General features: G+C 55.4%; 1 protein-coding gene and 1 long non-coding RNA gene across 2 annotated transcripts; both read right to left on the bottom strand.

The window, feature by feature from the left end:
* Positions 1–6999: 6999 nt before the first annotated feature.
* LOC145713939 (uncharacterized) lies at positions 7000–8311 on the bottom strand. The gene is made up of 3 exons (XR_014136735.1): positions 8224–8311; positions 7265–7367; positions 7000–7108 (listed from the first exon to the last, which is right to left on the bottom strand). It is a non-coding gene; the product is annotated as an uncharacterized LOC145713939 (long non-coding RNA).
* Positions 8312–21806: 13495 nt separating this feature from the next.
* On the bottom strand, positions 21807–24727 carry HSFX2 (heat shock transcription factor family, X-linked 2). Its single transcript, XM_081793958.1, is given in 5 exon segments — positions 21807–21962; positions 22054–22395; positions 23475–23598; positions 23600–24027; positions 24668–24727. Coding segments are annotated over 5 exon segments (1110 nt in total).
* Between the last annotated feature and the right edge of the window lie 179 nt (positions 24728–24906).

The raw sequence follows: 24906 nt of genomic DNA, 5'->3' as shown, positions 1-24906 counted from the left end.
TATGGTGGTTTTGCTTCCGCTCTCCCAGATTTCTGGCCTCCTGCTTGCAAATTGGATCTCCTTCGGTATTTCCCCCTTTAATTACTTGATTTGCAAGTTCAGAATATACTCCGTTCTGTTGACACAAAGCACTTCACAGGTCCACTGCCATGCCTGCCCTGCTTCTCTTGTCCCGAGCCCACTCCCACCCCACCCCGTGTGTCCTCTCCTGCCATTACCTTGATAGGAGAGACACTGAATAACGTTCTTTACTGTGGGGCTACTTTTCATAGGGCCTGCTTTACACAGACTCACTCCCAGGGACCATTCCTACTTGTTTAGCTAGACGTGACTAGACGGAACCAATATGAAGTATCTGAAAATAGAGGAGAGTCTGGGTATGGGGTGGCACAAAACCCAAATGAAAGTCATCTTCGCCATAGGTGAGAGGATGGGACAGGGGATTTGGGGATACGTGTTCTCTAGGCGTCTGGACAACTTTGTTCTTAATCTTCACTCTGGATAGGAGGAAAGGGCCCTGCCTGCGAGGATCTTAGCTCCTTGTGCCAGCTCCACCACTGAGGAGCGTCACTGGCCCTCTCTGAGAGTCCATACTTTGTGTCTAAAAGGGGAACACCAAGAGGGTCTGAGAGAGGGTCTCCCAAGGTGCCTTTCAGTCCAATGGCTGGAACCCTCGATGGAGCCCCAGGTCTAGAGTCAGGCTTGCTCCGTGGGCTGTGTGCTTCTAGACAGGTTTACCAAGCGTTCATTCCAGACGTCAGCGTGTCTTGTATGGCCGTGCCCTGAGAGGATAAGGATTTAAATGGGAGGCAAAAGTAAAACAAAGCCACCATTTCAAAATCATTGGTGGTTTCTCAGGAGGGGGCTCCTAGCATCTCTTCTTCCACAGCATCTCGGCTTCCTTTAGTTGCACACATAAGGATTTTCCCTTCAGTGAGCTCTTTAAGGAGTGGAAGCGGTATTTCACTGTGGCCCTTGAGAGCCCCTGAGCTCTGTTGGTTACTGACAGGGACAGGACCTATTGGTGGGAGGGATGTGGGAGAGAAGAAGATTCATGAAGACACAGTGTGGCGCTCTACAGAGAGCAGGCAGAGATTTGATTGGATTTAGGCACTGTTAGGTCCGAAGTCTTCTGTAGGACTGTTGCCTTATGTTCTTTGTTTCAAGAGTCCCCGAATCTCTACTGGGGTTAACAGTCTAGGGCAGGAGGCTCAGCTCGTCCCCTGAAGAAGAAATAGCCACTGTGCCATCTTCAGTCTACATGAAGAAGGGCATGATGGAAATCCCAGTCTCTCTTGGCTAAACCTTCTCAGTCCCAGCATTACAACCCTGGGACCCATGACCACCGCTCAGACGAGTCTGTCTCAGGTAGCTTCCGTGCTCGGGACCCTCTGGGAGAAATGACTGGCCCTCAGGGCTTCAACGGCCCCGGAGACGACCCAGACGTGTCGCCGCCTTACAGGGACCAAACCCCAGGCCGGGCGACTCCAGCAGAGCACAGTTGACCAGGCCAGGAGGACAGCCACGCTGAAGGGAAAGCAATTTCAATCTTGACTCTCCGCGGCTCCCACACAGCCTGGTGCCCACTGGGAGGGCGCCGAGCTCCAGGTTACAGGGCCCGAGGCCCGGCATCTCCACCGGGCAAGCCTGGCTCTGTGGCCTTGCCCTCGGCCGCCCCCACCCCCACCCCCTGGACTCCATCCTTTAACATCCCCCTGTCCCCCCCCCCCCCACCGTTGCTCCCAGTGTCCCGGGAGCCACCCCCTTCCTGGTCCCCATCCCCCGAAGGCACCACCCTTCCCCTGCTGTTGGGTCACCTCACACCCCGAGGGTCTATCTCAGCCACGGCCCAGAAGGAGCGCATCCGTTGTGGACACAAATCCTCGCCACATCCCAGGCCTGCCTTCTCCAGCCCTGCTGGCCACTGCATTCACCTCACCCTCGCCTGCAACCACCAGCCCTCCAGCCCTCCAGCCCTCCAGCCGCTTTTTCTCACCCCCTGCCGGGCACCGGCCCCTGGCCCGGCCCGCCGCTCGTCTGGCCAGCACTGATGTCTGACACACCTGGAGCCCGTGTCAGGGTCAGACCCCGTGCTACCCTCTCCTGTGGTCTGGCTTCGAGGTCGCTGTCTCCGGGAGTCCTAACTCCTGGCCCGGTCCCCCTCACGATTCCCTTCCCGGGGCTCCTGCATCCGGCCCAGCTCCCACGTGGAGTCCCAGTTGGGTGCTCCGTCTCCCCTTCCAGACTAAGGAAGTCCTTGGGGACAGTGGAGACCACGATGTGAACCCGGTCCCAGGGTGTACATTTTGGAAGGAAGAAAGTTGTGTGTGACCCACCAGGAGCTGGGCGGGGTTTAGCATCTTTGACGTTACCGCTCTGCAAGGTAACAGGACAGCAGGAGCAGGCACGGAGGGCCCCGCATCACAGCGGCTGTGCTGAGTGCTCCACGGGGTCTGGGCCATTTCCTCTGGACCCCGGTCCCCTGGGAAGGTGTCAGAAAAGGCCCAACCTAGGCCGTGGAAGGTGGAGTCAGGGGCCCAGGTTCCACCTGACCAAGTAGAGCCCTGAAGCCACGAAGCCTCCCGTGTACTGCAGAGACCAGCAGCAAAGGAGCCTTTCCTATCTGGTGGCGTTACATTCTGTAGTCGCCCAAGGCTCGGGGACACTGGGAAGGTTGCAAATGGCACGGGGCCATTGGGTGCTTTCTCGAGGAACCATGTGCAAGTGTTGTTAATAGCCGGTTTCCCTCCCATGCTGTAGACAGGGAGACCCGGGTCCTCGGGGTTTCCATCGGCGTTTCTTTTCTGCAGTATCGGACGTGTCTCCTTCGGAGATGTTCTCCCATCGGGAACTGTGCCATTAGAGTCACTCTCCATCAGTGTCTCTCTCTGTTGTGAACTCTGAATCTTGGTAGCAGAAGGCGTCTCCTGGTGCTTTTTGCCTACTGGAGGCCCTGGGGAAAGGAGGACCACGTGGGAGAGAGAGGCAGCCCGCAGAGCCTTTTAGAGACTGGAAAAGCAGGGTTCAGGTCGTGTTCTACAAATGGGCCAAACGGGTCCTGCGCACAGGGGCCCCCGAGGCGGTGGACTTCTTCACGGCAGGCTGCTGCACCCTGTTGGCTCAAACACCCGCCAGCACCCGACTCACATTTTCCCTCACGTTTGTGATTGTTTCCAACGTAGCCCCAAGCAGCCGAGTTTGGGCCGTTTGGAGCCTGCGTGCTTGGCGTGCCTTGCCAAACCTCACCCTGCATCTGCGGAGAATACACAAGATAGAGCCTTATGCTTCTAAGACCCCGGGCCAGGGCCCTGAGCTGCTGAGTTGAGCCCCCTCCCTGAGGGAGGCCTCCCCCAGGGGCCCCTTCCCTTGCCTTCATCCCTTAGCCCATGGGGCTGCGGTAACACAACGCCGCACACCGAGCGGCTTATGAAGAAGGGACATTTATTCCTCATGGCGCTGAAGGCTGCAAGTGCAAGGTGCCGGCAAGGTGCCCGCGCACGGTGCAGCGAGGGCCTTCCTCCTGGGTCACAGCCGCCATCTTCTCGCTGTGTCCTTTCATGGTGGCAGGGGCTGGGGAACTCCCTGCAGCCTCTTTCCCAAGGTGCTCCTCCCACCCATGAGGGTTCCACCTTCATGACTTAAGCACCTCCCAAAGGCCCCACCTCCAAATGCCATCATTCTTTGGCACTTAGGATTTCAACAGATGTATTGGGGGGGTGGGAGGGGGGGAGGACACAAACATTCAGACCATAGCACTCCCGTTCTGCATAGGCTCCCTGCCCATAAGCCCCTGGATGGTCTCATGCTGTGAGGGACTCCTGGGTAATGGGGCTGTTCAGGCGCCACCCAGGAGAGCTTGTGTGCTGCTGTGTCTCCTGGTCACGTCTTCTTCCCGGAGGAGCCCCCGATCCCCGGAACCCCCTACAGTTTGCTAAGGAGCCCTGGGGAAATCACAGGTCTGACCCTTAGAGGATGACGATTATCTGGCCCAAGGTGCAGGTTTTGCAGCGGTCATGTGGCGAGACTCTAAGGACGGCGAGGCCGGAAAGGCTTAGGAAAGCATCTGCTTGCCATGGGGACTTGGGCAGCTGCTGTCTGGCCTGGCCGGGTCTTGGCTTTCCTGCGGGAAGCTGCTGCGGAAGCGCCACCGACTTTGTTAGACCCGAACCACAAAGCCTAACTGCCTGGCTTTAATGCCGAGCCAAACCTGAACATGGCCCCCGTGGGCGGGCCTTTTCAGCCTCAGCAGGTGCTGTGCTGGACCGAGAGCAGGCAAAGCCCGACCGCCAGGTCTTGGGCTCTGGGCGTGTTGTAGATTTGGGACACCCCTCCGTGGGGTCCAAATCTGTCAAAATATCCTGGGTGCCGCCCCGCACCATCTGGGTCCCTTCCAGATGTGCGCAAGGAAGCACTCGCTCTCCCAGGAGACCAAGAGAAACGGAGCCGCCCAGGGGCATTTCTGACACAGACGAGGGAGCGTGTTCCGAGCTTGGGATGCCCGCTGAAGCTGCAGGTCCCGGGAAGGCCAACCGCAGGGACCCTGAGGCCTCCGTGCACTCAGGGCAGATCCGACTCGGAACCCCTCGAGGGGGCGGCCCTCTGCTCTCGGCTCGCTGTGCGGGCCCGGCCTGGTTACCTGCGGTCCGCAACAAGCACTGGCCGCCTGTTCCCTCGCCTTCCTCCTGCCGCACCCACCAGGCCGTGTGCGTGTTCCCTCAGCTTTCCCAGGAAGGCAAGGCTCTTTTGTCCACCCCTCACCGGGTAAGCCATCAGGATGAAAAGGGTCACGTGCCCCCATTTCAAACACTGCTGAAAATTCAGGCTGTCACCCTGACTAGCCCCTGACCGTGACGAGTCTTCCTGGTTCACTTGTACGACAACGTTGCTCTGCCAAGATGCTTCAGTCCCTCTTGGGTAGGACCCCTCCAGACAAAAGGGTCTGGGGGAGAAGAGGGGCCGATGGAAACGACGTAGTCTGATTACTGAAAGGACACAGTGATTCTGCGACCGTGGAGCAAAAGCCAGCCCTAGGCTTGGGGACCTGCCGGGCACGGACAGGGCTTTGTGATCTTGGTGTTCCAGAACTGCTCCTGGAAGCTTAGCCCTCCTCCTGAGGGAAGCCGGAGGCGCTGCCCTCCTAAGCTGCCACGACGCTGGTGATGCAAACTGACTGCCGGGCCTGGAGGCAGCCTGACAGCACTCTCACACAGCCAGGGGCGGGCCCGGCGGGGTGGCCCAGAGTTCATCCTGCTTCTGCCACTCTCCACCCAGAGACAGCACCGCAGTCCACAGGGCCGGCGCTCGGGCCTACAAGGTTGCCCACCCCTACTCCCGCCAGTCCCAAACCCCGGGGCCGTCACCCCTGCTTGCGACCGAGAGGCTCTAAATCAGAGGTTCCCACCACCCCGTCCTCAGGTTCCGTGAATTGGCTAGACTGGCTCACGGAACTCAGGCAAACAAGCTACCCGGTAGCTCACCTCTCGATTGTGAAAGGATGGAGCTCAGGAAGAGCCAGACACAAGAGCTGCCTGCGTATGTGGGCAGAGGGGCGAGGCTGCCGTACCATCAGAGTGCGGCCCTCCCCCACACACCTGCAAGTTCAAACACCTGAAACCTCCCTCAACGCCTCCCTTCGGGGTTTTCTGGAGGCTTCCTCACTCACTCTGCAGCCCCTCGGCCCTCCCTGGCAGCGGAGGGAGGAGGAATGAAAGCGCCCATCCTCTAAGCACATGGTCCACTCACCTGGCAATCAGGCCCCGTGCTTGGGAGATGCCCAGACTCACCTCACTGACATAACAAGACACTTTCATCTTTTGGGGATTCCTTCCTCAAGCTTTGGGATTAGAAGCATTCGGGGAGGTCTGAGACAGACCCTGGAACAAGACCAGCTATGCATTTTGGTTTACTTTTTTATTATGTTTTTAATGTTTATTTACTCATTTCTGAGAGACAAAAAGAGAACACTCACTCCCCCACAAAGGAGGAGGGGCAGAGAGAGAGACAGGGAGACACAGAATCCAAAGCGGCCTCCAGGATCTGAGCTGTCAGCACAGACCCTACGACGCAGGGCTCCAACAGACAAACCGTGAGATCACGACCTGAGCCAAAGTCGCACACTTAACCGAATGAGACGCCCAGATGCTCCACGTAGATATTTGAAAGAAATGTATTTTAGTCATCTCAGTGACCACAAATATATTTTCTGCATATGCCATAATATCACACCAGCACTTCAACTATCGTGAATACTGCATCTGTGAGCAAGGGAGCGAAAGAAGCTTGGAACCCAACTTTCCACTCTTTGCGAAGACACCCAGAATTAATTAGGATTGTTGGACCACGCAGGGATTCCATTCTGAATCTTTCGATGGCACACCAAACCGTTTTCCACCACAACTGTATCCTGTCACGGTCCCGCCAAAAGTGTACAAGAATTCACATCCGACACAGGGACTGGGCCACTTCCAAGTGCCCCCAGGTACTCCACCCCATCTCCTCCGGGCTGCTGGGGCCAAGGTCCCACTGGCTCAACGGAGCACCTGCCATGGCATTTGGGGAAGGGCAGGGGCTGTGAGGGCTCTGGGGCTCTGGAAGCCAGCAGCAGATCCCTCCTCCAGGGGACCAGAACCTGGGCAGAGCAGGAGGAGGACAGGGAGGAAGAGGAGGATGGAGAGGGAGATGGTGCCTCCTCCTCCTCCACATCCGCCTCCTCCTCTTCGTCCTCCCCTCCCACAGCAGTGCATCCAACAGGAGCAGGATGCGCCGCTCTTCCTCAAGCTTCCAGAGCTCACTCCTCTGACTCTCGGGCAGACAGTGCCTCGCCCTCCTCCTCCACCTCCTCCACCTCCTCCACCTCCTCCACCTCCTCCACCTCTACGTGCTCCACGTCCCCCTCCACATCCACCTCCTCTTCCGCATGCACCTGCTCCGCTTCCACAATATCCACCTCCTCCACCTCCACCACCTCCACCTCCACCTCCACCACCTCCACCTCCTCGTCCTCCGCCTCCCACAGCGGTACATCCCATGGCAGCGGGGCCTGCCTGGGCTCCTCCTCGGCCTTGCAGAGCTCACTCGTCTGACGCAGGGGCATGATGGTCGCCAGACCCTGAAGACAGAAGAGGGGTGGCTCCTCAGGGGGAGGCCCAGCCCACAGAGCCCGAGCTCCCAGGCCTGAGAGCGGGGCCGCGTGGGGGTTGGGGGCCGAGGGGTCCCCTCTGGGGTGGGATGGGCGAGCCCCCGGCCCCACGCGCGGAGCACGCACCTCGCCTGGACAACCGACTGGCACGCGGCCGCGCCTCCTCTGCTCTGTGACCTCGGGACTCCTGCCTCAGACCAAGGCCTCAACTCCAGAGCTCTCCGAGCCCCTGGAAGACGGAGGGAGGGAGGGAGGGAGGGAGGGAGGGACGGAGGGGGCGCCTCAGGGTCTCAGGGTGGGTGCAGACCGCGTGCACCGCCCCGGGCCCCCACCCCCCACTGCGGCCAGGAGGTTCTGGCCAGGACTCTGGGCGCCCCCCCACCCCGGGAGCCCCCACCCCATCCAGCCTGGACCTGCCCCTTCTGGGCCTCCGCTGACAGCCAGAGCGGACCCGAGCGGCAGGGCAGGCCTCCTGGGCCCTACGTAGGTGTCCTGGGCTGGGAGGCAGCGCCTCCTCTCTCCCCTGCACCCCGGCCAGGGCCCGGGATCCTGCCTCGGCTGACCGGGGTCCAGCCCCGCACACCAAGGCCCTCCCCTCGCCCAGACCCACCGCGGGGGCGGCTTCCCGACGGCGGCCCCGGGGCTGGGGTCCAAGGGGCCTCCGGCCGTCCTCCCGCACGGCTCTCCCGGGGAGCCCCGGGCCCGCTGCCTCCCACCAGAGCCCTCCCGGCCCGGCGAGGTCCGGGCCAAGGCGGCTGGCGTCGCACGAGGCGACCAAGTCCGGGGAGGCCCGGGGCCGATGGCAGGGGCTCACATGGGTTCCTTGGGGTCCCTCAGCCCTGTCCTCTCGTCCCCATCCGGACTCCCTGGGAGGCCTGGGCCTCGGGCTCTGCCGCCTGACGCCGGCTCCTCGCGCGCAACCAGCTCTCGGTCGGGCTGGGACCCAGAGCCCGAGGCCGCCCACGCCTCACGCCCTGGTCACAGTCGTCGTGGCCGCGCCACCCTGCGGCCTCCACCGCCGCCCCCACCGCCGGACTCATTCCCCTCTGGGTCCCGGCTCCCTCGCTCCTCCCTCTGGGCCTCACCTCGAAGCCCACGAGGCTCGGCGCCCTTCCCGCGCCCGACGGGCTTCGAGGCGCAGGCCGGAAGACGCCGACGACGCCGAGGCCGCCTCGCCTCGCCTCGCCTCGCCTCGCCTCGCCTCGCCTCGCCCCGCCCCGCCCCGCCCCTCCCCGCCCGTCTCTTGAGACCCGGATGCGGAAGTCCAGACACCCCGCGGGGCCTCATTCCCACTAGGGGCTTCCCTAGGCTGCCGCTAGGGGTCGCCTTCCGGGCCGGGGCCTCCGTTCTGGGGGCCAGAGTCCCTCCCTTCGTGTTCCCTAGGTGGCCTCCTGTGCACTTGGTGGGTCCCCGGTCCTCCCCAGCTCACCCGTCCGACCCCCGAACCGCCCCCCACTCCCCGGTCCCCGCCCTCTGAGACCCAGATGCCGAAGCCCAGGCTCTAACAGTGTCCCCATCCCGTCTGGGGGCCTACTCGGACTGATTCTGTTGAGGGGTCCAGGCTCTTCCGTCCTCCCCCTGCGTCCTCACCAGGAATCGCCCCAAGATCCAGGCCCTGCTCTCTGGTGACCTGAGGTGTCCCAAACCCCTCTCCCCCCCCCCGTGTCTCTGAGACCCGGCTGTGGAAATCCGGACAGACTTGCTGCCGCAAGTCCGTACAGGCCCAGGGCCCTTCCATGAAGGACGCAAGGTCGCGAACTCTGGGAGGTCCCCTCTGTGTTTTCTGGGGTCCTGGGTCCCTTGATCCTCCCTCAGGGTCTTTATTTACCTTCACATCGCAGGGTCTGGGAGTCCTCTCTGTGCTGACTTGAGGATTCACACCTCAGAGGAAGCCAAACTGCCTTCCCAGTCCCCAGGTGGAAGTGACAAATACTACATTTGCCCAGACTGTCATGGGGCTTCCCACAGCTGACAGCTAGGTTGGGTTTTTGTTGCTGGTGGAGGTCCCCTCTCTTCCGGAGTCCAGGGCCCCTTCAAGCCTCCCTCAGGACCCTCCCTTTGATTACCGACGGGACCTAGGCCCTCCCTTCTGCTGACCCAAGTGCAGCACCTTTCAGATCAAAGATTTCCTCTCCTTGAGATCTCCCTTCCCTCCAGGAGATCTCAAAGGCGGACACATAGGGCCTTGTATTCCTGGGGACTCCCAAGGCTAATAGCAGATGCGGGGTTGGGCTGAGGACCCTTCTTTTCTGTGATCGAGGGTCCCCTTACTCCTTCAACAGGATATTTTGATTCATGGAAGGTACTGGCACGCCTTTCTCTGCTGATCTGAAGACATACCCCTCATCCAAGTCTCACTTTCCTGAGACCTGCATCTCTCTTCCCCAGGAGGAAGTCAGGGGCCTCTACATCCTTCTGACATGGGGCCTCTAGTAGATGACCACAGGGACAGGGCTAATCCGGGATCGCTCTCTTCAGGTTTGGGACGTTCCTTCAATGCTCCTTAAAGATCCTCACCTTGGCTTCTGGCATGGCCTTAGGCTCCTCCCTCTGCTGACCTGAGCCCTTCCCCTTCTGGCCAAGGCTTTCATTGCTCTTACACCACTGAGGCAGAATGAAGAGGGGTAGGGGACCTCTCAGCCTGACAGTTCTGCCGGGGTCTCCCAAGCCTGTCATCAAGGTTGGGACTGGATTCTCTGGGCCCTCTGGAGAGGGTGGACCCCCTCAGTCCATAGTCGTGAGTGTCCTCAGCTTCTGGCTCCTTGATTAGATGCTGCCTTGGAAATGCCCCTTCCCTGTTAGATCCAAGTTTTTGCTTAGCTACGATCCTTGCAGAGAATGACTCAGGATCCCATAGTTGATGTTAGTGGCCAGCTGCAGCACCTAAGACTTGTGGTGGGAGGTCAGAGAAGAAGCATCCTTTTTCTATCATGTTTCTTCACCAGCCAGCCAGCCAGCCAGCCAGCCAGCCAGGCTTCGTTTTGTTCGAAAAGATTTATTTTCCACATGGAAGAAGGTGAGCGGCAGGATTTGGGGAGATCCTGCTGTTACCAGTTATCTAACATTGTATCATTGAGTGCAGTGATTTTCACTTTCTTAACCCTCACCTCTAGTTAAAAAAACATGTATTTTATGTCTCTACCAAGCGTCTACTTAGAATATGGATAACATTTCATGAAAGAGTCTCTACACTTAGTGTGTGTGGATCACTCTGAAACTTCCTATTGTATTCCCAGATCATTGCTTTTTTTTTTCTCATCTCTATCATGCTGTTTACTCAGCCAGAGACTTATGTCAGGGATGTATGACCCTTAGATGTGACATGCCCGATTTCTGTGCCTTTAAAGCCCCGGGCATGGCTAGAGGTATTCCACCACAGAGGCACCCCACAGGAAATGGGTTGGAGGAACTCATTCATGCCACCTGCACCCTCAGGTCCCTGAGCTACTGCCATCAGTCTGCTCAGGGCTGTGATGTGTCTGTCTCTTTTGGGAAACCAGCAGCCAGCTGCACATTGGCCATGTTGGGATTGGGGGTGTCCTCCCCTGGGGCCCAGCCAGCAGGCCCCATGTCCGTTGCTACCCACACTACCCAGTCCATCCCGACCCTGGCCTCAGTCTGCATACTTTGGGGTTTTGTCCTCCCGTCTCCCCACGCCCCCCCACCTCACTCCCCAGTGCCGATATTCACTTGCCCTCCTCTTCCCTTGGGAGTCCCCAGACAAGAATCCTCTTTCAGCGTACTTGTGCTTCCTGTAGAGCTGACTAGACAAACCTGGTGGTCAGTCTCCCAGGGCTTGGTGAATAACAATCATAGCCATGTGACTGTGCGAGAATGCACCTGAGAAGCAGTTATTTGCAAAGAGCTGCTGTGAGGGGTCTCAGCCATGGTCCTGCTCCTCTGAGAAGCCCTCATTCCCCAGCAAAGCCTGCTCTGAACTCCAGCCTCCTTGGCAGGGGTCTGACCTGCAGTCTGGCTGCCACCCACCTGCCCTCCTCTGTGGCAGTTATCGCTGGCAGCTGCCCTAGGTGCTTCATGAGCAAGTAATTGACCTCGCTGCCTGTCCTCAGTCACCGAGCCGAGCCACCCTTGCCAGGTGCCCAGAGGATCTGTGCAAAGTTTCCCCGCGACGCTCCCCACCCCTGTGGGGATGCAGCGAGAGTCCACAGGCCCAGTGGGTGTGTGCTCTGAACTGCTGGCCCGTTGAGTGCCTGACGTCCAGCCTGCCCAGGGAGTGAGCCTGCAGGAGAACGCTGGGCCACCCAGCCAGCTGGGATAGAAGGGGACCGGGCTGGGCAGGAGAATGGGACAGCAGGGGCCAAGCATGAACACCAGAGCAGCCTTCAGTTGGCCAAGCTCCTACAGCCACGTGCGAGAGTGATCTCCATCTTTACACCTTCCATCCTAGCCCCCACTTGGCGTCCAGAGCCATGGAATCCATCTAGGACAGATGGTGACCCAAAGGGGCTAGGAGAGGCCGTGTTGGCAAGGTGCAGTGTCTGGCATCTTGATGGCATCGTTTTTCCTGGGGTCCCTTCATAAAGGGACATGAAGCATCATGCTTGACATCCTCACAGAGGACAGCTAGAACCCTGCTGGTTGTGGGGAGAACACCTCTGGCCAGTGTAGGACCACAGCTTTGCACCTGTAGCAGGCTCAATTTGAATGGGAATGCTGCCACTCATAAGCTAAACACCGCATGTCAACTCTCTCTGGCTCTATTTCTGGATGGGCAAATGGATACAGACAGTATCAGTACACATTCAACGTGTAGCTTCGAGTTGTACACGACGTGACCTGTGCGTAAAACGCCTGGCCCAAATTAGGTGTCGGTAGCCTCACCTATTGTTCTTGTGCGTCTAAGCTGTACCTTTCCCCCTTACTGTGAGGATGGATGCTGAACCAGTCAGTGCATGTCTTGTGATCCCTGTGAGCATCACATGATGGAGTTTTTCTTTCCCGCTGCAAACCTGTTGCCTAGCTAATTCCTCTCACATGTCAGAACTGGGCAAACACGGTATAAGTTGTTCTAGAGTCGGCCAGGGCGAACGTCAGGGCTCCTAGAGTGGGCATAGAGAGGACATGGGGCTGGGGCAGGCATCTAACCTCCCCCAGGCTGCCTCTCCTGCTCTGAGCGCCTCAACCTGGAGCTTTGGAGCACCTCGTGGTGCCTGGTTTGAGGCTGTGTGAAGGAGAACCGCTTGTTGTACACCCCTAGGGATGGTCTGACCACCACCGCCTCCCTCCCCCCCGTTATTTTGTGGGCACTTCCTGAGCATCTACTTTATACCAGGTTGCAGGGATGCAGGTGGGTAGCAGGTTGCTCATGGGGGGCCTGAGCTGAGGCCTGGGAGAGCACCCACGAACTGTAAGTAGCTCAAGGCAGGGGGCAGCGCACTGTGCATGGGGCTGATCCCACGAGGCCTTAGAGGCTAGTCCCAGGCCTGGGGGTGCTTCTTCAATGGTGTATGATGCCGAAATGCTTGGTGCAGAAGCAGGGTGCCATCGCACTCGTGTTCTGGGAAGGCCACTCAGGAGAGTGATGTGGGGGCTGCGGGTGGAGCTGGGCCTTTGGGGGGCTCCCGCCATTGTCCAGAGAGGATGAATGTGAGGCTGCTTTAGGCCTGGCCGGGGGCTAGAGAGGAGGGACGGGCTCCTGAGATGAAAGCGAGGTAGAGGAGGCCAGAGTGGTGTAGGAAGGAATCAGGCTTGGGGGCTCAGAGAGGGCAAAGCGCTGAGGTCATCATCAGGAAGGCTACTGCACCTGCCTGCTACTGGGTGTGTGTGCTCGCTTGATTTCTTGCGTTTTAACACATGTTCATCATCCATTTAACTTTTTAAATTTCTGTAGACTGGATGTTGGAGAGTTTTATATTTATAGAAAGTCTACACTCCTTGTACGGAGAGTCCCCATATACTGCACCCCCCAGTTTCCCCTAATATTAACCTCTCAGATCAGTAGAGTTCATGAGGTACAACTCGTGAGCTAATGTGGATGCGATGTGATTAACTAAAGTTCACCATGCCTTCAGATTTCCTCAGTTTTCTTCTTGATATTGACCTTGAGCATGTGGCTGAGGTAGAGGCTGTCAGGTGTCCCCTCTGTAAAGGCACTCTTTTATTTGCCGGTTCCACATTGGCCTGTTTGGAAGGAAGTCGCTCTGTACAGCCCTCACTTCACTGGGGTGAGGGATGATGCTCCCACTCTTTGCGGGAGGAGTATCTACTTCAGTCAGTTGGAATTCTAATGCAGGGGAAATTTGTCTACTCTCAGGCATTTGTGTCTTTGCCATTTGGTCATGCATTGCTCTCACGATGGACTCAAGGATATTTGTTTTATACTTTGGGTTATATTCCAATATTACTTTCTTTGGTTGCTCAGACTGCTCCATCGTTGGTCATCAGAAGCTGAGTCAGTTACCTTCTGAGTCCTTTTGACATACAGTGTGGTTCGGTTTGTCTTGTTATTTGTTTTCGGTTTTGTTTTTGTTTTTTACCATGTCCCTACTTTCTGGCACTACAAGATGCCCAGGCTCATTGTTAAATGATAAGATATTGATCTCTGTATCTATGTCTCTGTGTCTCTGTGCCTCTCCTTTTCTCCCTCTGTATTTCTATTATACAGGTTTCTGTCCCTGTTCCTGGCACAGGGCTCCTAAACCCACTATAAATAGGGGTGCTAGGAGGATCTTTTGTTCTAATGTGTAGTCTTTGGCTCCCGGTGTGATGTAGGGCTCCTCAAACCCTCGTCAATTCTCCAACGATAAGAGCACTAGGAGCATCTTGTCTTCTAATGACGTGACCCTACGTGGGCTCCTGGATGGCTCCTGGGTGGCTCCTAGACCGCTCACCAGAAAGACCAAGCCATGATTAGAAGCTTGGAGTGTTCAGCTCTGTTCCCCCATTCTCCAGATTGGTGAGAGGGGCCAGACATGGAATTAATAATCAATCATGCCAACGTGAGGAAGCGTCCATAAAATCCCAATAGTGTTAGGATTTTAGGAGCTTCTATGTGGGTGAATACATCCCCATCCCGGGAGGGTGGTGCACCCCAAGTCCATGGAGGCAGATGATCCTGTGCTCAGGACCCTCCCAGACTTCCCTTGATGTGTCTCTTCATGTGGCTGTTCCTGCCCCTTAATAAAGTGGCAATCACAAGTGGTTCCCTGAGTTCTGTGAGCTGCTCTAGCAAATAGTCGAATCCACGGTGGGTCAAGGGAACCTCCAATTTGTAGCCCACTCAGACGGAAGCTGTGGGTAACCTGGGGATCTACTATGTATGATTGGCGTCTAAAGTGGGAGGCAGTCTTTTGGGACCGAGCCCTTCTGCTGAGGGATCTGGCGTTGTCTCCAGGCAGAGAGTGTCAGTGGTGAGTCAATAATTGAATCAGAAAACCCAGCTGGTGTTACATAGAATTGGTTGCTGTGGGGGAAAAGCCCACAGAATGTTAGAAGTGTTGTGAGTATGGTAGCAGTGTGGGAGGAAAAGGCACAAAGGAGGAAGAGTTACATTTTGTTAGTCACTTAATGCTGCATACTGCCTGCCCCAATCCTGGAATCATCCGTACATCTAAGGAGCCCTGCTTCCGTTCCTTGACAAATGGTTTTAGGAAACAAGATGTGCGTGTTAGGTGTGCTCATTGCTACCGAGGTGTTGTTAGTTATAGGCCCTCTCTGCTGACAGAGCAAGGACACATATACAGAGGTACTCACCCCTGCGTGTATCTATGAACAGTTTTTGTGTAACCTTCTGTTTCTATGTGAAGCTAAACATGGCCTCATGCTGATGACTCCAACTGTAATCTACTATCCCCTGGATCTTCTAGCCTCCCATTATTTATAAGTCAACACCCCTCTCAACAGTGAGAAACCTGGCTCCCACTGTTGGCCATCCACTTACATAGTTGTTCAGTTTCAGGTATGCTTGCGTAGCAGCATCAGAATTGTTAACCTGTATGTGCCGTCTTGGGAAATAGTTGCATGAGCTAGAAAACAGTGGTTATCTCATTCTCCGTGTCTTAAGTCTCACAGACTCACTTGCTTCCCTAGTTACTTAGGTAAGAACCTTCTCCCAACCCCCTCCAGTGAAGTTATTTCGTATATTTGTGATATGTTTGCCAGAGTTGGATTTCTGAGACAGGCTGCATTCCTTCCTGGGATTCCACTGACCTCCTATGTGATTTTGTGCATGTGTGTAATGGGCATAAACGAAGGTACACTCTTGTGCTGCAAAGGTCAATGGGCTTTGACAAGTGCGTAATACCATATAGCCACCATTACAGTATTATACACAGTGGCCTCACTGTTCCAAAATATCCCCCGTCTCTACCTATTCATTTAGGCCTTCTTCCCTTCTCCCAAACCAGTGGCGATAGCTGAACTTTTAAAATAATTCTCTAATTTTGACTTTTCCAGATGCCAGAAACCTGGAATCATACAGTACACAGCCTTTAAGAATGATTTTTAGGAATTTGAGTCTTCTCTGTTTCTCTCGGTAAGTCTAGCTAAAAGTCCGTCACTTCCATATCTTTTCAAAGAACAGACTTTTCTTTGCATCTATTTCCTCTTTCGTTTTTTTGTTTCTTTTAAATGTTTTATTTGTAAGTAACCACTACACCCAGCATGGGGCTCGAACCCCAAACCCCAAGATCAAACCTCCACCAACTGAGCCAGCCAGGTGCCCCTGTTGTTTCAACATTCTCTATTTCATCTACTTCCACACTAATCTCTCTTATGTCCTTCCTTGTGCTTACTCTGGGTGTGCTTTGCACTTTTTTTTAGTGTTTAGTTGTTTTTGTGCTGTGCTGTGCTGACAGCAGAGAGCCCAATGTGGGGCTCACACCCATGAACTGAGCCGAAGTCAGTTGGACACTCAACTGACTGAGCCAGCCAGGCACCCCAGGTGTGCTTTGCTCTTTAGTTTGCCAGTGTTGATGGTTAGGCTTTTTGTTTTGTATAAAGTGGGTGTTTACAGCTCTAAATTTCTGAGGACTGCTTTCACCCCATCTCCTAAGCTTTGGCATGGTTGCTGTAGATTTTGTTCACTTCAAAGCATTTTCTAGTTTCCCTTTGATTCTGGTGTGACCCATTGGTTATTGTCACGGACTGAATTGCAGTGCCCCACAAATTCATATGTTGCAACCATACCCCCAGAACCTCAGAATGTGACTGTTGCTGGAGATAGGGCCTTTCAAGTGGTGTCTGAGTTAAAAGGTAGCCAGGTAAAATGAGCTCTAATATGATATTGCTGGTGTCCTCAGGAGAAGGGTAGATTAAGACATATAAAAGGAGACACTAGGGGTGGGGTGCATGCATGCAGGGCGACCATGTGGAGAGGCAGCAAGAGGGCGGCCACCTGCAAGCCAAGGAGAAAGGCTTCCAGAAGAACTCAACCCTGCCAGCACCTTGATGTTGGACTCAAGTCTTGAGAACTTGGAGGGAATAAATATCTTTTGTTCAAGCCAGGCAGTCTGGTCTTTTGTTCTGGCAGCCATGGCAGACGAACGCGGTTATTTGGGAACGCGCTGCTTGATTTCCATGTATTTGTAAATTTCCCACATTTCCTTCTGTTACTGATGTGTGCTTTCACTCCATTGTGACCTGAGAACGTACCTCGTACGGTGGGAAGTTTCTGGAGGGACGTCTCGTAGTCGGGCGTGTGGATTTTTCCTGGGGAAAGTGCCCTTGAGAAGCGCATTTATCCTGTTGCTGGGGGGGAGTCGTCCACAGGTGTGGTTAGATCCAGTTGTTCCACAGTGCTGTTCGAGTCTTTGATTCCCTTACTGTGTCTCCATCTAGTCCTTCTCTCCTTTACTGAAAGCGGGGTGTGTTCTCCAGCTAGGGCTGCTTAACAAAATGCCACTCACCGGGCAGTTTACACAGCACGCATTTATTTTCTCGCAGTTCTGGAGGCTAGAAAAGTACAAGCCAAGTGTTGGAAAATTTGGTTTCTGGTCAGGGAAAACCTCTCTTCCTGGCTTGTAGAAGGTGGTCGTCTCACTGTGTCCTTCACATGGCCTCCTTTCTGTTCACGGGGAGAGAGAGATCTCTGCTGTGTCTTCCTCTTCTCACAAGGACACTGGTACCATCAGCCTTGGGGCTTATGACCCCGATGGCCTCATTCACCCTTAGTTACCTCCCTAACGGCCCTCTCTCCAGATCCAGTCACGTCAGGGGTTAGGGCTGCAGCATATGAATCTGGTAGAGGACATGTAGTTCAGTCCATCACACGGGGTAGCAAAGTGTCCAACTTGTATGGGAGAAGTGTGTGTTTCTTCCTTCAGTTCCGTTTGTGTTTGCATTGTTCACTTTGGGGCTCTGTCGTTAGCTTTCTCAGGAGATCTCCCCGACCTGCACTAGCGGTTGGATTGTCACCAGCAGGGGTGGGAGATGCGACCAGGGGAGACTCAGGGTTCCTCTGGCTCGTGGTGGTCATGGCTTCCCTTGTACCCAGGCTCAGCTCTCCTCCCACCCCCACCCCAGCAGTGTTTATGAATGGGCCCTCGCTGTTACCCTGCCCCTGGGAGACTCAAGGAGTCCTGCCCGGGTCTTCCCTTCCCCACTGTGCACCCCGGAGGCAGCATGTGGTTCGCTCTCAGTGTGCCCTCTCCTCCAGTGCTCTTGAAACATCCCCTGTGCAGTGATTCCACTGCTCAGTGTCCTCACGGAGCAGGCAGGCTCAGGACTGTCCAGCTCAGCTGGGACCCAGCACCTTTCTAGAACACATGCCATTGAACAGTGAGAGTTCGGACAGTTGAGGCTGTGTAGACATTGTGCTGGGTGCTCAGGGTCACCGTCCCTTCTTGTATGAGAACCGTAGCCACCAAGGAAGTGTGACAGCACCTGACAGAAAGTCCTGGCATCCTGGGCGACCATCGGGGCAACATGTAGACCTGTCTCGTCAGGTGGTTGTTGAGGGGGACCCCGAACCATCATCGCCCCAAACAAACTGAGCATCTGTTGTGAGTGAGGGTCCCATGCCATCAAGGAGCGAGCGTGTGGCAGACCATCACTCCTACTTAAGACAGCAAGAAGTTGTGCAAACAGTTCAGAAAAGTGCCTGCACAGCCTCGGTGGGCTCTCCCACGTGTCGCTTCATAACGTACTCCGTGTTCCTGTCCCTGGTGTGTGACAAGGTGGTCAGTAAGATGGGTGTAAGACCAGGTTCACATCGGCCTGAGTCAGCAAAAATATGCCAGCAAGGCCTGTGCCTTGAGTGCTGCGAGGGGCCCGTGACTCTGATGCTGCACTTGGGAAGAAGAAAGGGTGAGTCCTCTGAGTGCATCCTTCCCTAATGGTCTGAGAGACTATTTTCCTGGCCCCTCTTGTACATAATGACCTGAGGTGGCCTCAGGTGTAGAGGAGGGATACAAGAACACGTGAGTGGCCCAGTTCCAAGTCCCCATTCGTCCCGCTCTCTGCCTGACATGGTTTTACTGCAAATTCGGCTCTTAAACTGAGCTGAAGCACCGAGAACGTCAGTTTAAGAACTTGAGAAATTTAGCTAAGAACAAAGAAACCCATGTTTCCCTGCTACCTGCACCTTAGCTGTTTCCTGAGAGCTGCTGGGTCACTCAGACTTTCAAATACCACCCTCCTGTATTTTTAGGAGCCCCAGTATGTCTCTGAAATGACATTCCTAACAGTGACATTGATTCTGTCATCATAGTGACAGAACTGTCACCTGAACGGTCATCATGTTCAGCTGACCTTTTCAGTTGGGTTTTATATTTGGGAAGGGGAGGGTGAATTCCTTCTTCCGGATCCTGCCTTGAGGCCTCGTGAGCAGTATCTAGTGGAAGCAGGAGGAAATCGGTTGAGAGGGGAGGGTGTGCGAGTCACCGTCTGGGCCAGGGTCTGTGCACAGTGCCACTGTTGGTATTGGGGGCTGGGTCATCCTGTGTGCGGGGGATGTGCTGGGTGCTGCAGGCTGTTTAGCAGCATGCCTGGTCTCTGCCCTCTGGATGGCAGTAGCATCCCGTGCCTGCCCCATTCCCCAGGTGGGACAACCGAAATGGCTCCAGACCTGGTGGTCACATGTAGCCCAGGAGGGAGACTGCCCTGGTGTGAGGGGTTGTCTTAGATGAGAACCCTCTTCTTGGGGACTTGAGGCTATTTTTTTTTACATGTTTATTTTGAGAGAGAGAGGGTGTGAGCGTGAGTGGGGGAGGGGCAGAGAGAGAGGGAGAGAGAACCCCAAGCAGACTCCACGCTGAGACCTGCTCTTTTGGAGACCTACACAGGACTCAATCTCCTGACCTTGAGATCATAACCTGAGCTGAAATCAAGGGTCGGACACTCAACCGACTCAGCCACCCAGGCATCCCTGTTTGGTGATTTCAAAGGCTTGGCTGGGGAACAAGTTCTCAACTCTTGGTGCCCCTCTAAGAAAGCTGTCTTGGGGTGGATGCTTTATATTCTGTTACATAACCATGTGACACCTGATATCCATCTTTAGGGCAATGGCCCAAAGCACCCGGTCAGCCTCTGAGGCACTGGTGTGTCCCTGTTTCATATGGCGACTCTCGTGATGAGTGTGAACCACAATCATCCCCGAGCCCTAAAGGATACCCAGCCAGAAAATGGTGTGCATTCTTCCACAGAACATGCAGCCCAGCACCGACAATGACAGTGCTTCTTTTTCCTGGGATTGGCCATTCAGTGGGTGAAAGGCTCTGACTCTTCCACTGTCCCTCCCGTCACCATTTGGCACCTTCCCCTAAGAAGGGACCGAGAGAAATGGAGCCTAGAGGAGATGTTGGGGGCTCACTGAAGAACAGAGCTGACCCCAGCCCAGGCCGAAGGAGGCTTGGGCAATGCTTTGTGGGGAGTGAGTCCACGCTCACCCAAGTCGCCTGGCTCTACACCGCATCTCACATACTTTGGAGCACCCTTCATGCAGCCCTCCCTATGCAACCCTTGCTGGTTGAATCGCATTTTCACTTTCCTAGACACACTCACCTCTGATGGTGTCCTGGGAAGGAAAGTAAAATCCAGTCTTCTGGGCCAGCGTGGTCTCTCCTCTGGACCCCCAAGCACAAGTTCTTTCTAAGACTATCTGGCCATCCCGGCCCAGCCCATAGAAAACTTTCTTGCTCAGTTCACCCTTGGGTGAGCTTGGACCGCTGCCCACTGCCCAGCCCAGGAGGGCTGGAGGCCAGCCACTTTCCATCCGCAGAGGGAAGGGTCAACATGTAGACATGACTGAGTGGTGTGAAGAAAGTGTGGGATTGGTCTGCTAATGACATCATGCTGTCTAGATTTTGTAAATATGACCATACCCTTTTTGAAAAGCAGACACTGCAAAATTATAGTTCTGCACGTCCGCCCCTTTCTGGATAGATTGACATGTCAGCAAGTTTCACATGGGTTTAAGTTTACAGGAAAGTGGTTTTCAAAACAGCGTGGAATTTAGGATCAAGAGGCATACGGAAGTCCAAAATAAAGATGAAAAAACCATCCCTTTTAAGAGCTAAGGAGTTCACAGGCTACTGAATCTTAGAAAGGGCACGAGAACCCATTTGGCAGCATCAGTTTATAAGGGAGCAGGTGGGGACAGGACAGATGCGCTGCAGTCAGATTAGTGCTAAACTTGGGATGACAGGGGCTGCATCATCCACTGCCATGTGTCCATCCTTTATGGGCTCTTCCTCCTCAGGGGGACTCTCACCTGCTGTCCGGTGGAAAATAAAGGAGAGGGGTTGGTGTCTTTGGGTTCTGGCTGATGGCTGCTTGTGCAGACGTTCCCCCTCCACCTGACTTTGGAGCCTGTCTGGTGTCTATGCCCAATTATTGCCATGGTGAGAGCGTGGACGCTTGCTTCCTACGCTCCTTAAGACCAACACTCTTTAAAGCGGTCCTCGAGAAGAGCATGCGTTATTTACAAGCTGGATGGCCCAGCAACCAGAGGTTTCTTCCCACATGGAACCATGATGCCTTGAAATATTTAGTTCAAAAGGGAAAGAAAAGAAAAGAAAGAAAAGGAAAAATTCACAAGAAACTGTACCTGCAGTGAAAGCCAAACATAAATCCTGTCTTCCAGGCACCAGGGAGCAGCCTCTCAGACTGGAAAACTGTGGGACTCTGGCAGCGACTGTCCACACCCACATCTGGGTGCTGGAGAACAGTGAGGGCACATTTTAGCCCTCTTATGAGGTGAGACATGATCTCTTCTCGTGTATAAACTGAAGATCCTGCTATCTACGGGCACCAAGAGGACAGGGAAATGTGCCTGGATGGCCAGGAAAACATTGCCACTGTTATCCTTAGGCCACTGATGCTAGGTTTTTGGACCTGTCCAGTGCCTTAAAGAGCCTCTTTAACGAGTGGATGGTGAACATCGGAGGGGTTTAACTGACTATCTACTCGGTGCTGCATTATGCCAGGAGCGGTATTCCACTGAATTCTCTAGCACACAAGCGAAAGAGGGCTACCCCACTGCTAAGAAAGAAACATCACAGGGGCCAGGAGCGCTTGGGTTCAGCAGAAAATGGCTCCTTTTCTGATACATTTTATTGACCTGCCTGTTTTCTGACAAAATGATCACCTGCAGGGGTTGTAGTGTGCGTAGACGGGGTACCCTGGTAGCCATCAGTAGGTGGCAGGTATTCTGGGAAACAACAGCAGTCCAAACCACTGTGGAATGGACCTGGGGGACAAGGAATCACAGTCATGGAGGCGGCAGGTCTGGAAGCCACGACAGGCATCCAGCGATGGCACGAGGGCAGCAGCCCAGCCACGGGGAGGGGCGCAGATGGCACATGTCCCCGGACTGGTCTGGGGGTGCCAGGAGCATGGGAGGCATGGCAGCAAAGCTACCAGCAGCCTGTAGGAATGCACATGGGCAGAAGGCAGGGTGAGACAGACCACGGGGAAGGCCCCAGGCATGGCCATGGCAGCCATGAGAGTGTCAAGACCTGGGTGCCCTCAGGCTGGCCGCTGGTCGGCCGGCCTCCTGCAGCATCCAGATCCAAGTTGGGCCTGGCTGCCATCCTTGGAACGGCTGGAGGGGCGGACTCACTCCTGACTGGGGTAGTAGGACTGTCAAGCTCTTGGCTACTCACCGGCTCCCGCTTGTCCTCATTAGAGGTGGGGAGTTCCTCTGGTTGTTCAGTGGCTGCAGGTGCTGGGGGAATTCCCAGGGCTTCGGGCTTGCTCTCCACCTGCCTTAACCCAGATTTAATGCCCACTCTCCTCTTCATCCTCACGAGGAGGTGAGAGCAGGCTCCCTTAAACAAGGGACTGCTGTAGAACTGTAACTGAGGTGCAAAATCGAAAGAGGAAAAGAAATCCCAAGTCACAACAGAGGTGATCACAACCAGCACCAACATTCTAGGCCCCTGTGTGACCTAAGCCAGTGGTCCAGAGACCTCTTTGGAGGAGATCGCAGTCCCAACAGGAAGCTGTGTGCTAGCTTGCCCATCATCCCCATTCACTGACTTATGACCTGCACGTCACCTGGGACAAGGAATACAAGGGGCCAAGCGGGGTAAGCGTATAAGTCCGACAAAGGGGGACGTGGAGTCTGCAGATGGGGAGAGATCTGGCAGCTCTATGAGCAAGTGTCAGCTGGCAACAGAATCACCCCGTTGCTGGGAGTTGCTCTTGGCCCGCAGGGGCCCGCTGAACTTGGCAAGCACACCCATTTGGCCAGTCTTCAGCAGGCTTCAAAAAGTGCTTGGGGGCTGGCACGCCCAGACCAGCCTGGGGACACAGCTCTTTCACCAAAAGGGACCCGTACACCCACCTCAGTTACGGTTTAGAGCTATGGGCATCATGCGTGCACATGTCCCTGGTGACACTTGTCACTTGTCCCCGAGCAGGAGGGCATGAAGATACAGTGTCTCCCAAGTTTTATTAAGATGGGATTGTCAGGCAGCACTCTGTTTAGGGTGCACAGAGCAATGCCTTCACCTACATTTGCTGTGGAGTGATGGCCACAGCGCACTCAGGGCATGCCCATCACCTCACATAGACACCAAACCAAAAGAAAAAATTAAGAAACGGGGAAAGAGAAAAAAGCAGGTGGCAACAAGGAAAAAGTTTTCCCCGTGCGACGAGAACTCTTAGGATCTACTCTCTTAACCACGTGCCAGCATCCCACCCTGCAGCGTGCGCTCTCATCATCACATGCTGGGCCTTTGAAGAAAGCGCTCAGGACACCCCCACCATCCGGAGCACCTTCCCCATTTTTGGTCTCTGCTGCCATTGCCACTGCCCATAGTGGGACACGGGCACCCGATCACCATCGGGGCTGCTGGGATTTCCAGCCCCCTGGACCCCACCACCTGAGTCTGCGGGTTCAGCCCCTGGTGGGGGTGGGGTCACCCACCCTTACTTTGCTCAGCATGGGGTCTCTGGGGAAGAAGCTGGCCAGGCACATGGATGGGAGGACATCCTGAAGAATTTTGTTGAATCCATAGAGGATTCCATCGAGCTGGTGGATGAAACTTCATACAGTCTGTTTCAAACACTTTGTTCAGGCCATGCCTCTCCAAAAACTCCTTCTGGAACAGTTTCTCGTCGATGCCTACGCAAGTCCCATCGTCATCCCACCAAATGGATGCAAACTGATTGCTGTTGACAATGTTCCGCAGCTTCTTGGGGAAGGGCAGGCAGAGGAAATTGCCTGCTCCCAAGGACAGGGCGTCACAGGTGGTGCGTGGCCTTTTGAACAAAGGCTCCTCAGTCAAAGCTTGCGAAGTATTTTCTTCAAGCAGCAGCCTGAAGCCAGGGTGTGGGGAGGGTCTGCTGGGGGAGCATAGCTCTGCAAGCCAATTGCGGGAACCCCTATTTCTGGAGGAAACGGCCCATCCTGAAGCCGGGCCCCTGGCCTGTCGGATGACTTTTCTTGTGGTTAGCCATCCTCGGCGGTGGTGCGTCCTTCCTTCCTGTAAACATGAGAGTGTATCGTGGCCAGTGGCACCCCTTGCTAACAGTGCAGCTTGGGACACCACAAAGGGGCTCGGGTCACTTGGGGGTGACATCACAACACAGCTAGCCGGTAACCTAATAAAAGGCCAGCCATGCAAGTGACCTGTCAGTGTGCCAACATTCTGGTCACACAAGGTAGTTCACCCAGAAAGCCGACACTCATCTACAGGTTTAAAGTAACCATGCCAAACATGGGGGCAAGCCACCAACTGTCTTTGTGTCCTCGATCTCCCAGGACCTGGCTGACCCACACTGATGTGCTGCCCAAAGGTCAGAGCTCATTTTCTGAGGCCGTGGCCTTGAGAGCCCTGCACCAGATGTATACTTTCAAACAGGCAGCAGAAGCCAGGACGGGTGTCCAGGGTCAAGGGAGTGGCCACACGGTCCTTTCAGCATTGTCACAGCCAGGACGGCGAGGTCCTCCACAGAGACCCTCCTAATTCACCCACGCCTGGGTCACCCGAAGGCACATGGAGACTGCTGCTTAGGTGAATGGGTTAGCCAAGGGACCCACCGCCACCTTGCACAATGACGAGGGGGAGGAGGCCTTCTCTTTGCCTCTCCTCAGCCTGCACGTTGCCCCTCTCCGCACCCCACCAATGCCTCCCGGGCAGATTCCTGTGCCCGTAGGGACAAGGCACGAGCCACGGACCTCATGCTGGCTTACTTTCCTTGACTGACGTCTGTAGGGACAGCCGGTTTGTGCCCAGGGTTTGAGCTCTGCAATCCTTGTCAGGGGGGGCGGGGCTGGGAGAATCAGTAAGAGGCGGCCGTGCAGAGAAGCCTCTCTCGCACATTCTCCCCACGTGCAGGGCCACCTACCCTGAAGACCCACC

The sequence above is a fragment of the Panthera onca genome, chromosome X (genome assembly GCF_046562875.1).
Source record: "Panthera onca isolate mPanOnc1 chromosome X, mPanOnc1 haplotype 2, whole genome shotgun sequence".
NCBI lineage: Eukaryota > Metazoa > Chordata > Mammalia > Carnivora > Felidae > Panthera > Panthera onca.
Note: the sequence above shows the minus strand (reverse complement) of the source record. Positions and strands in the feature narration are given on the sequence as shown.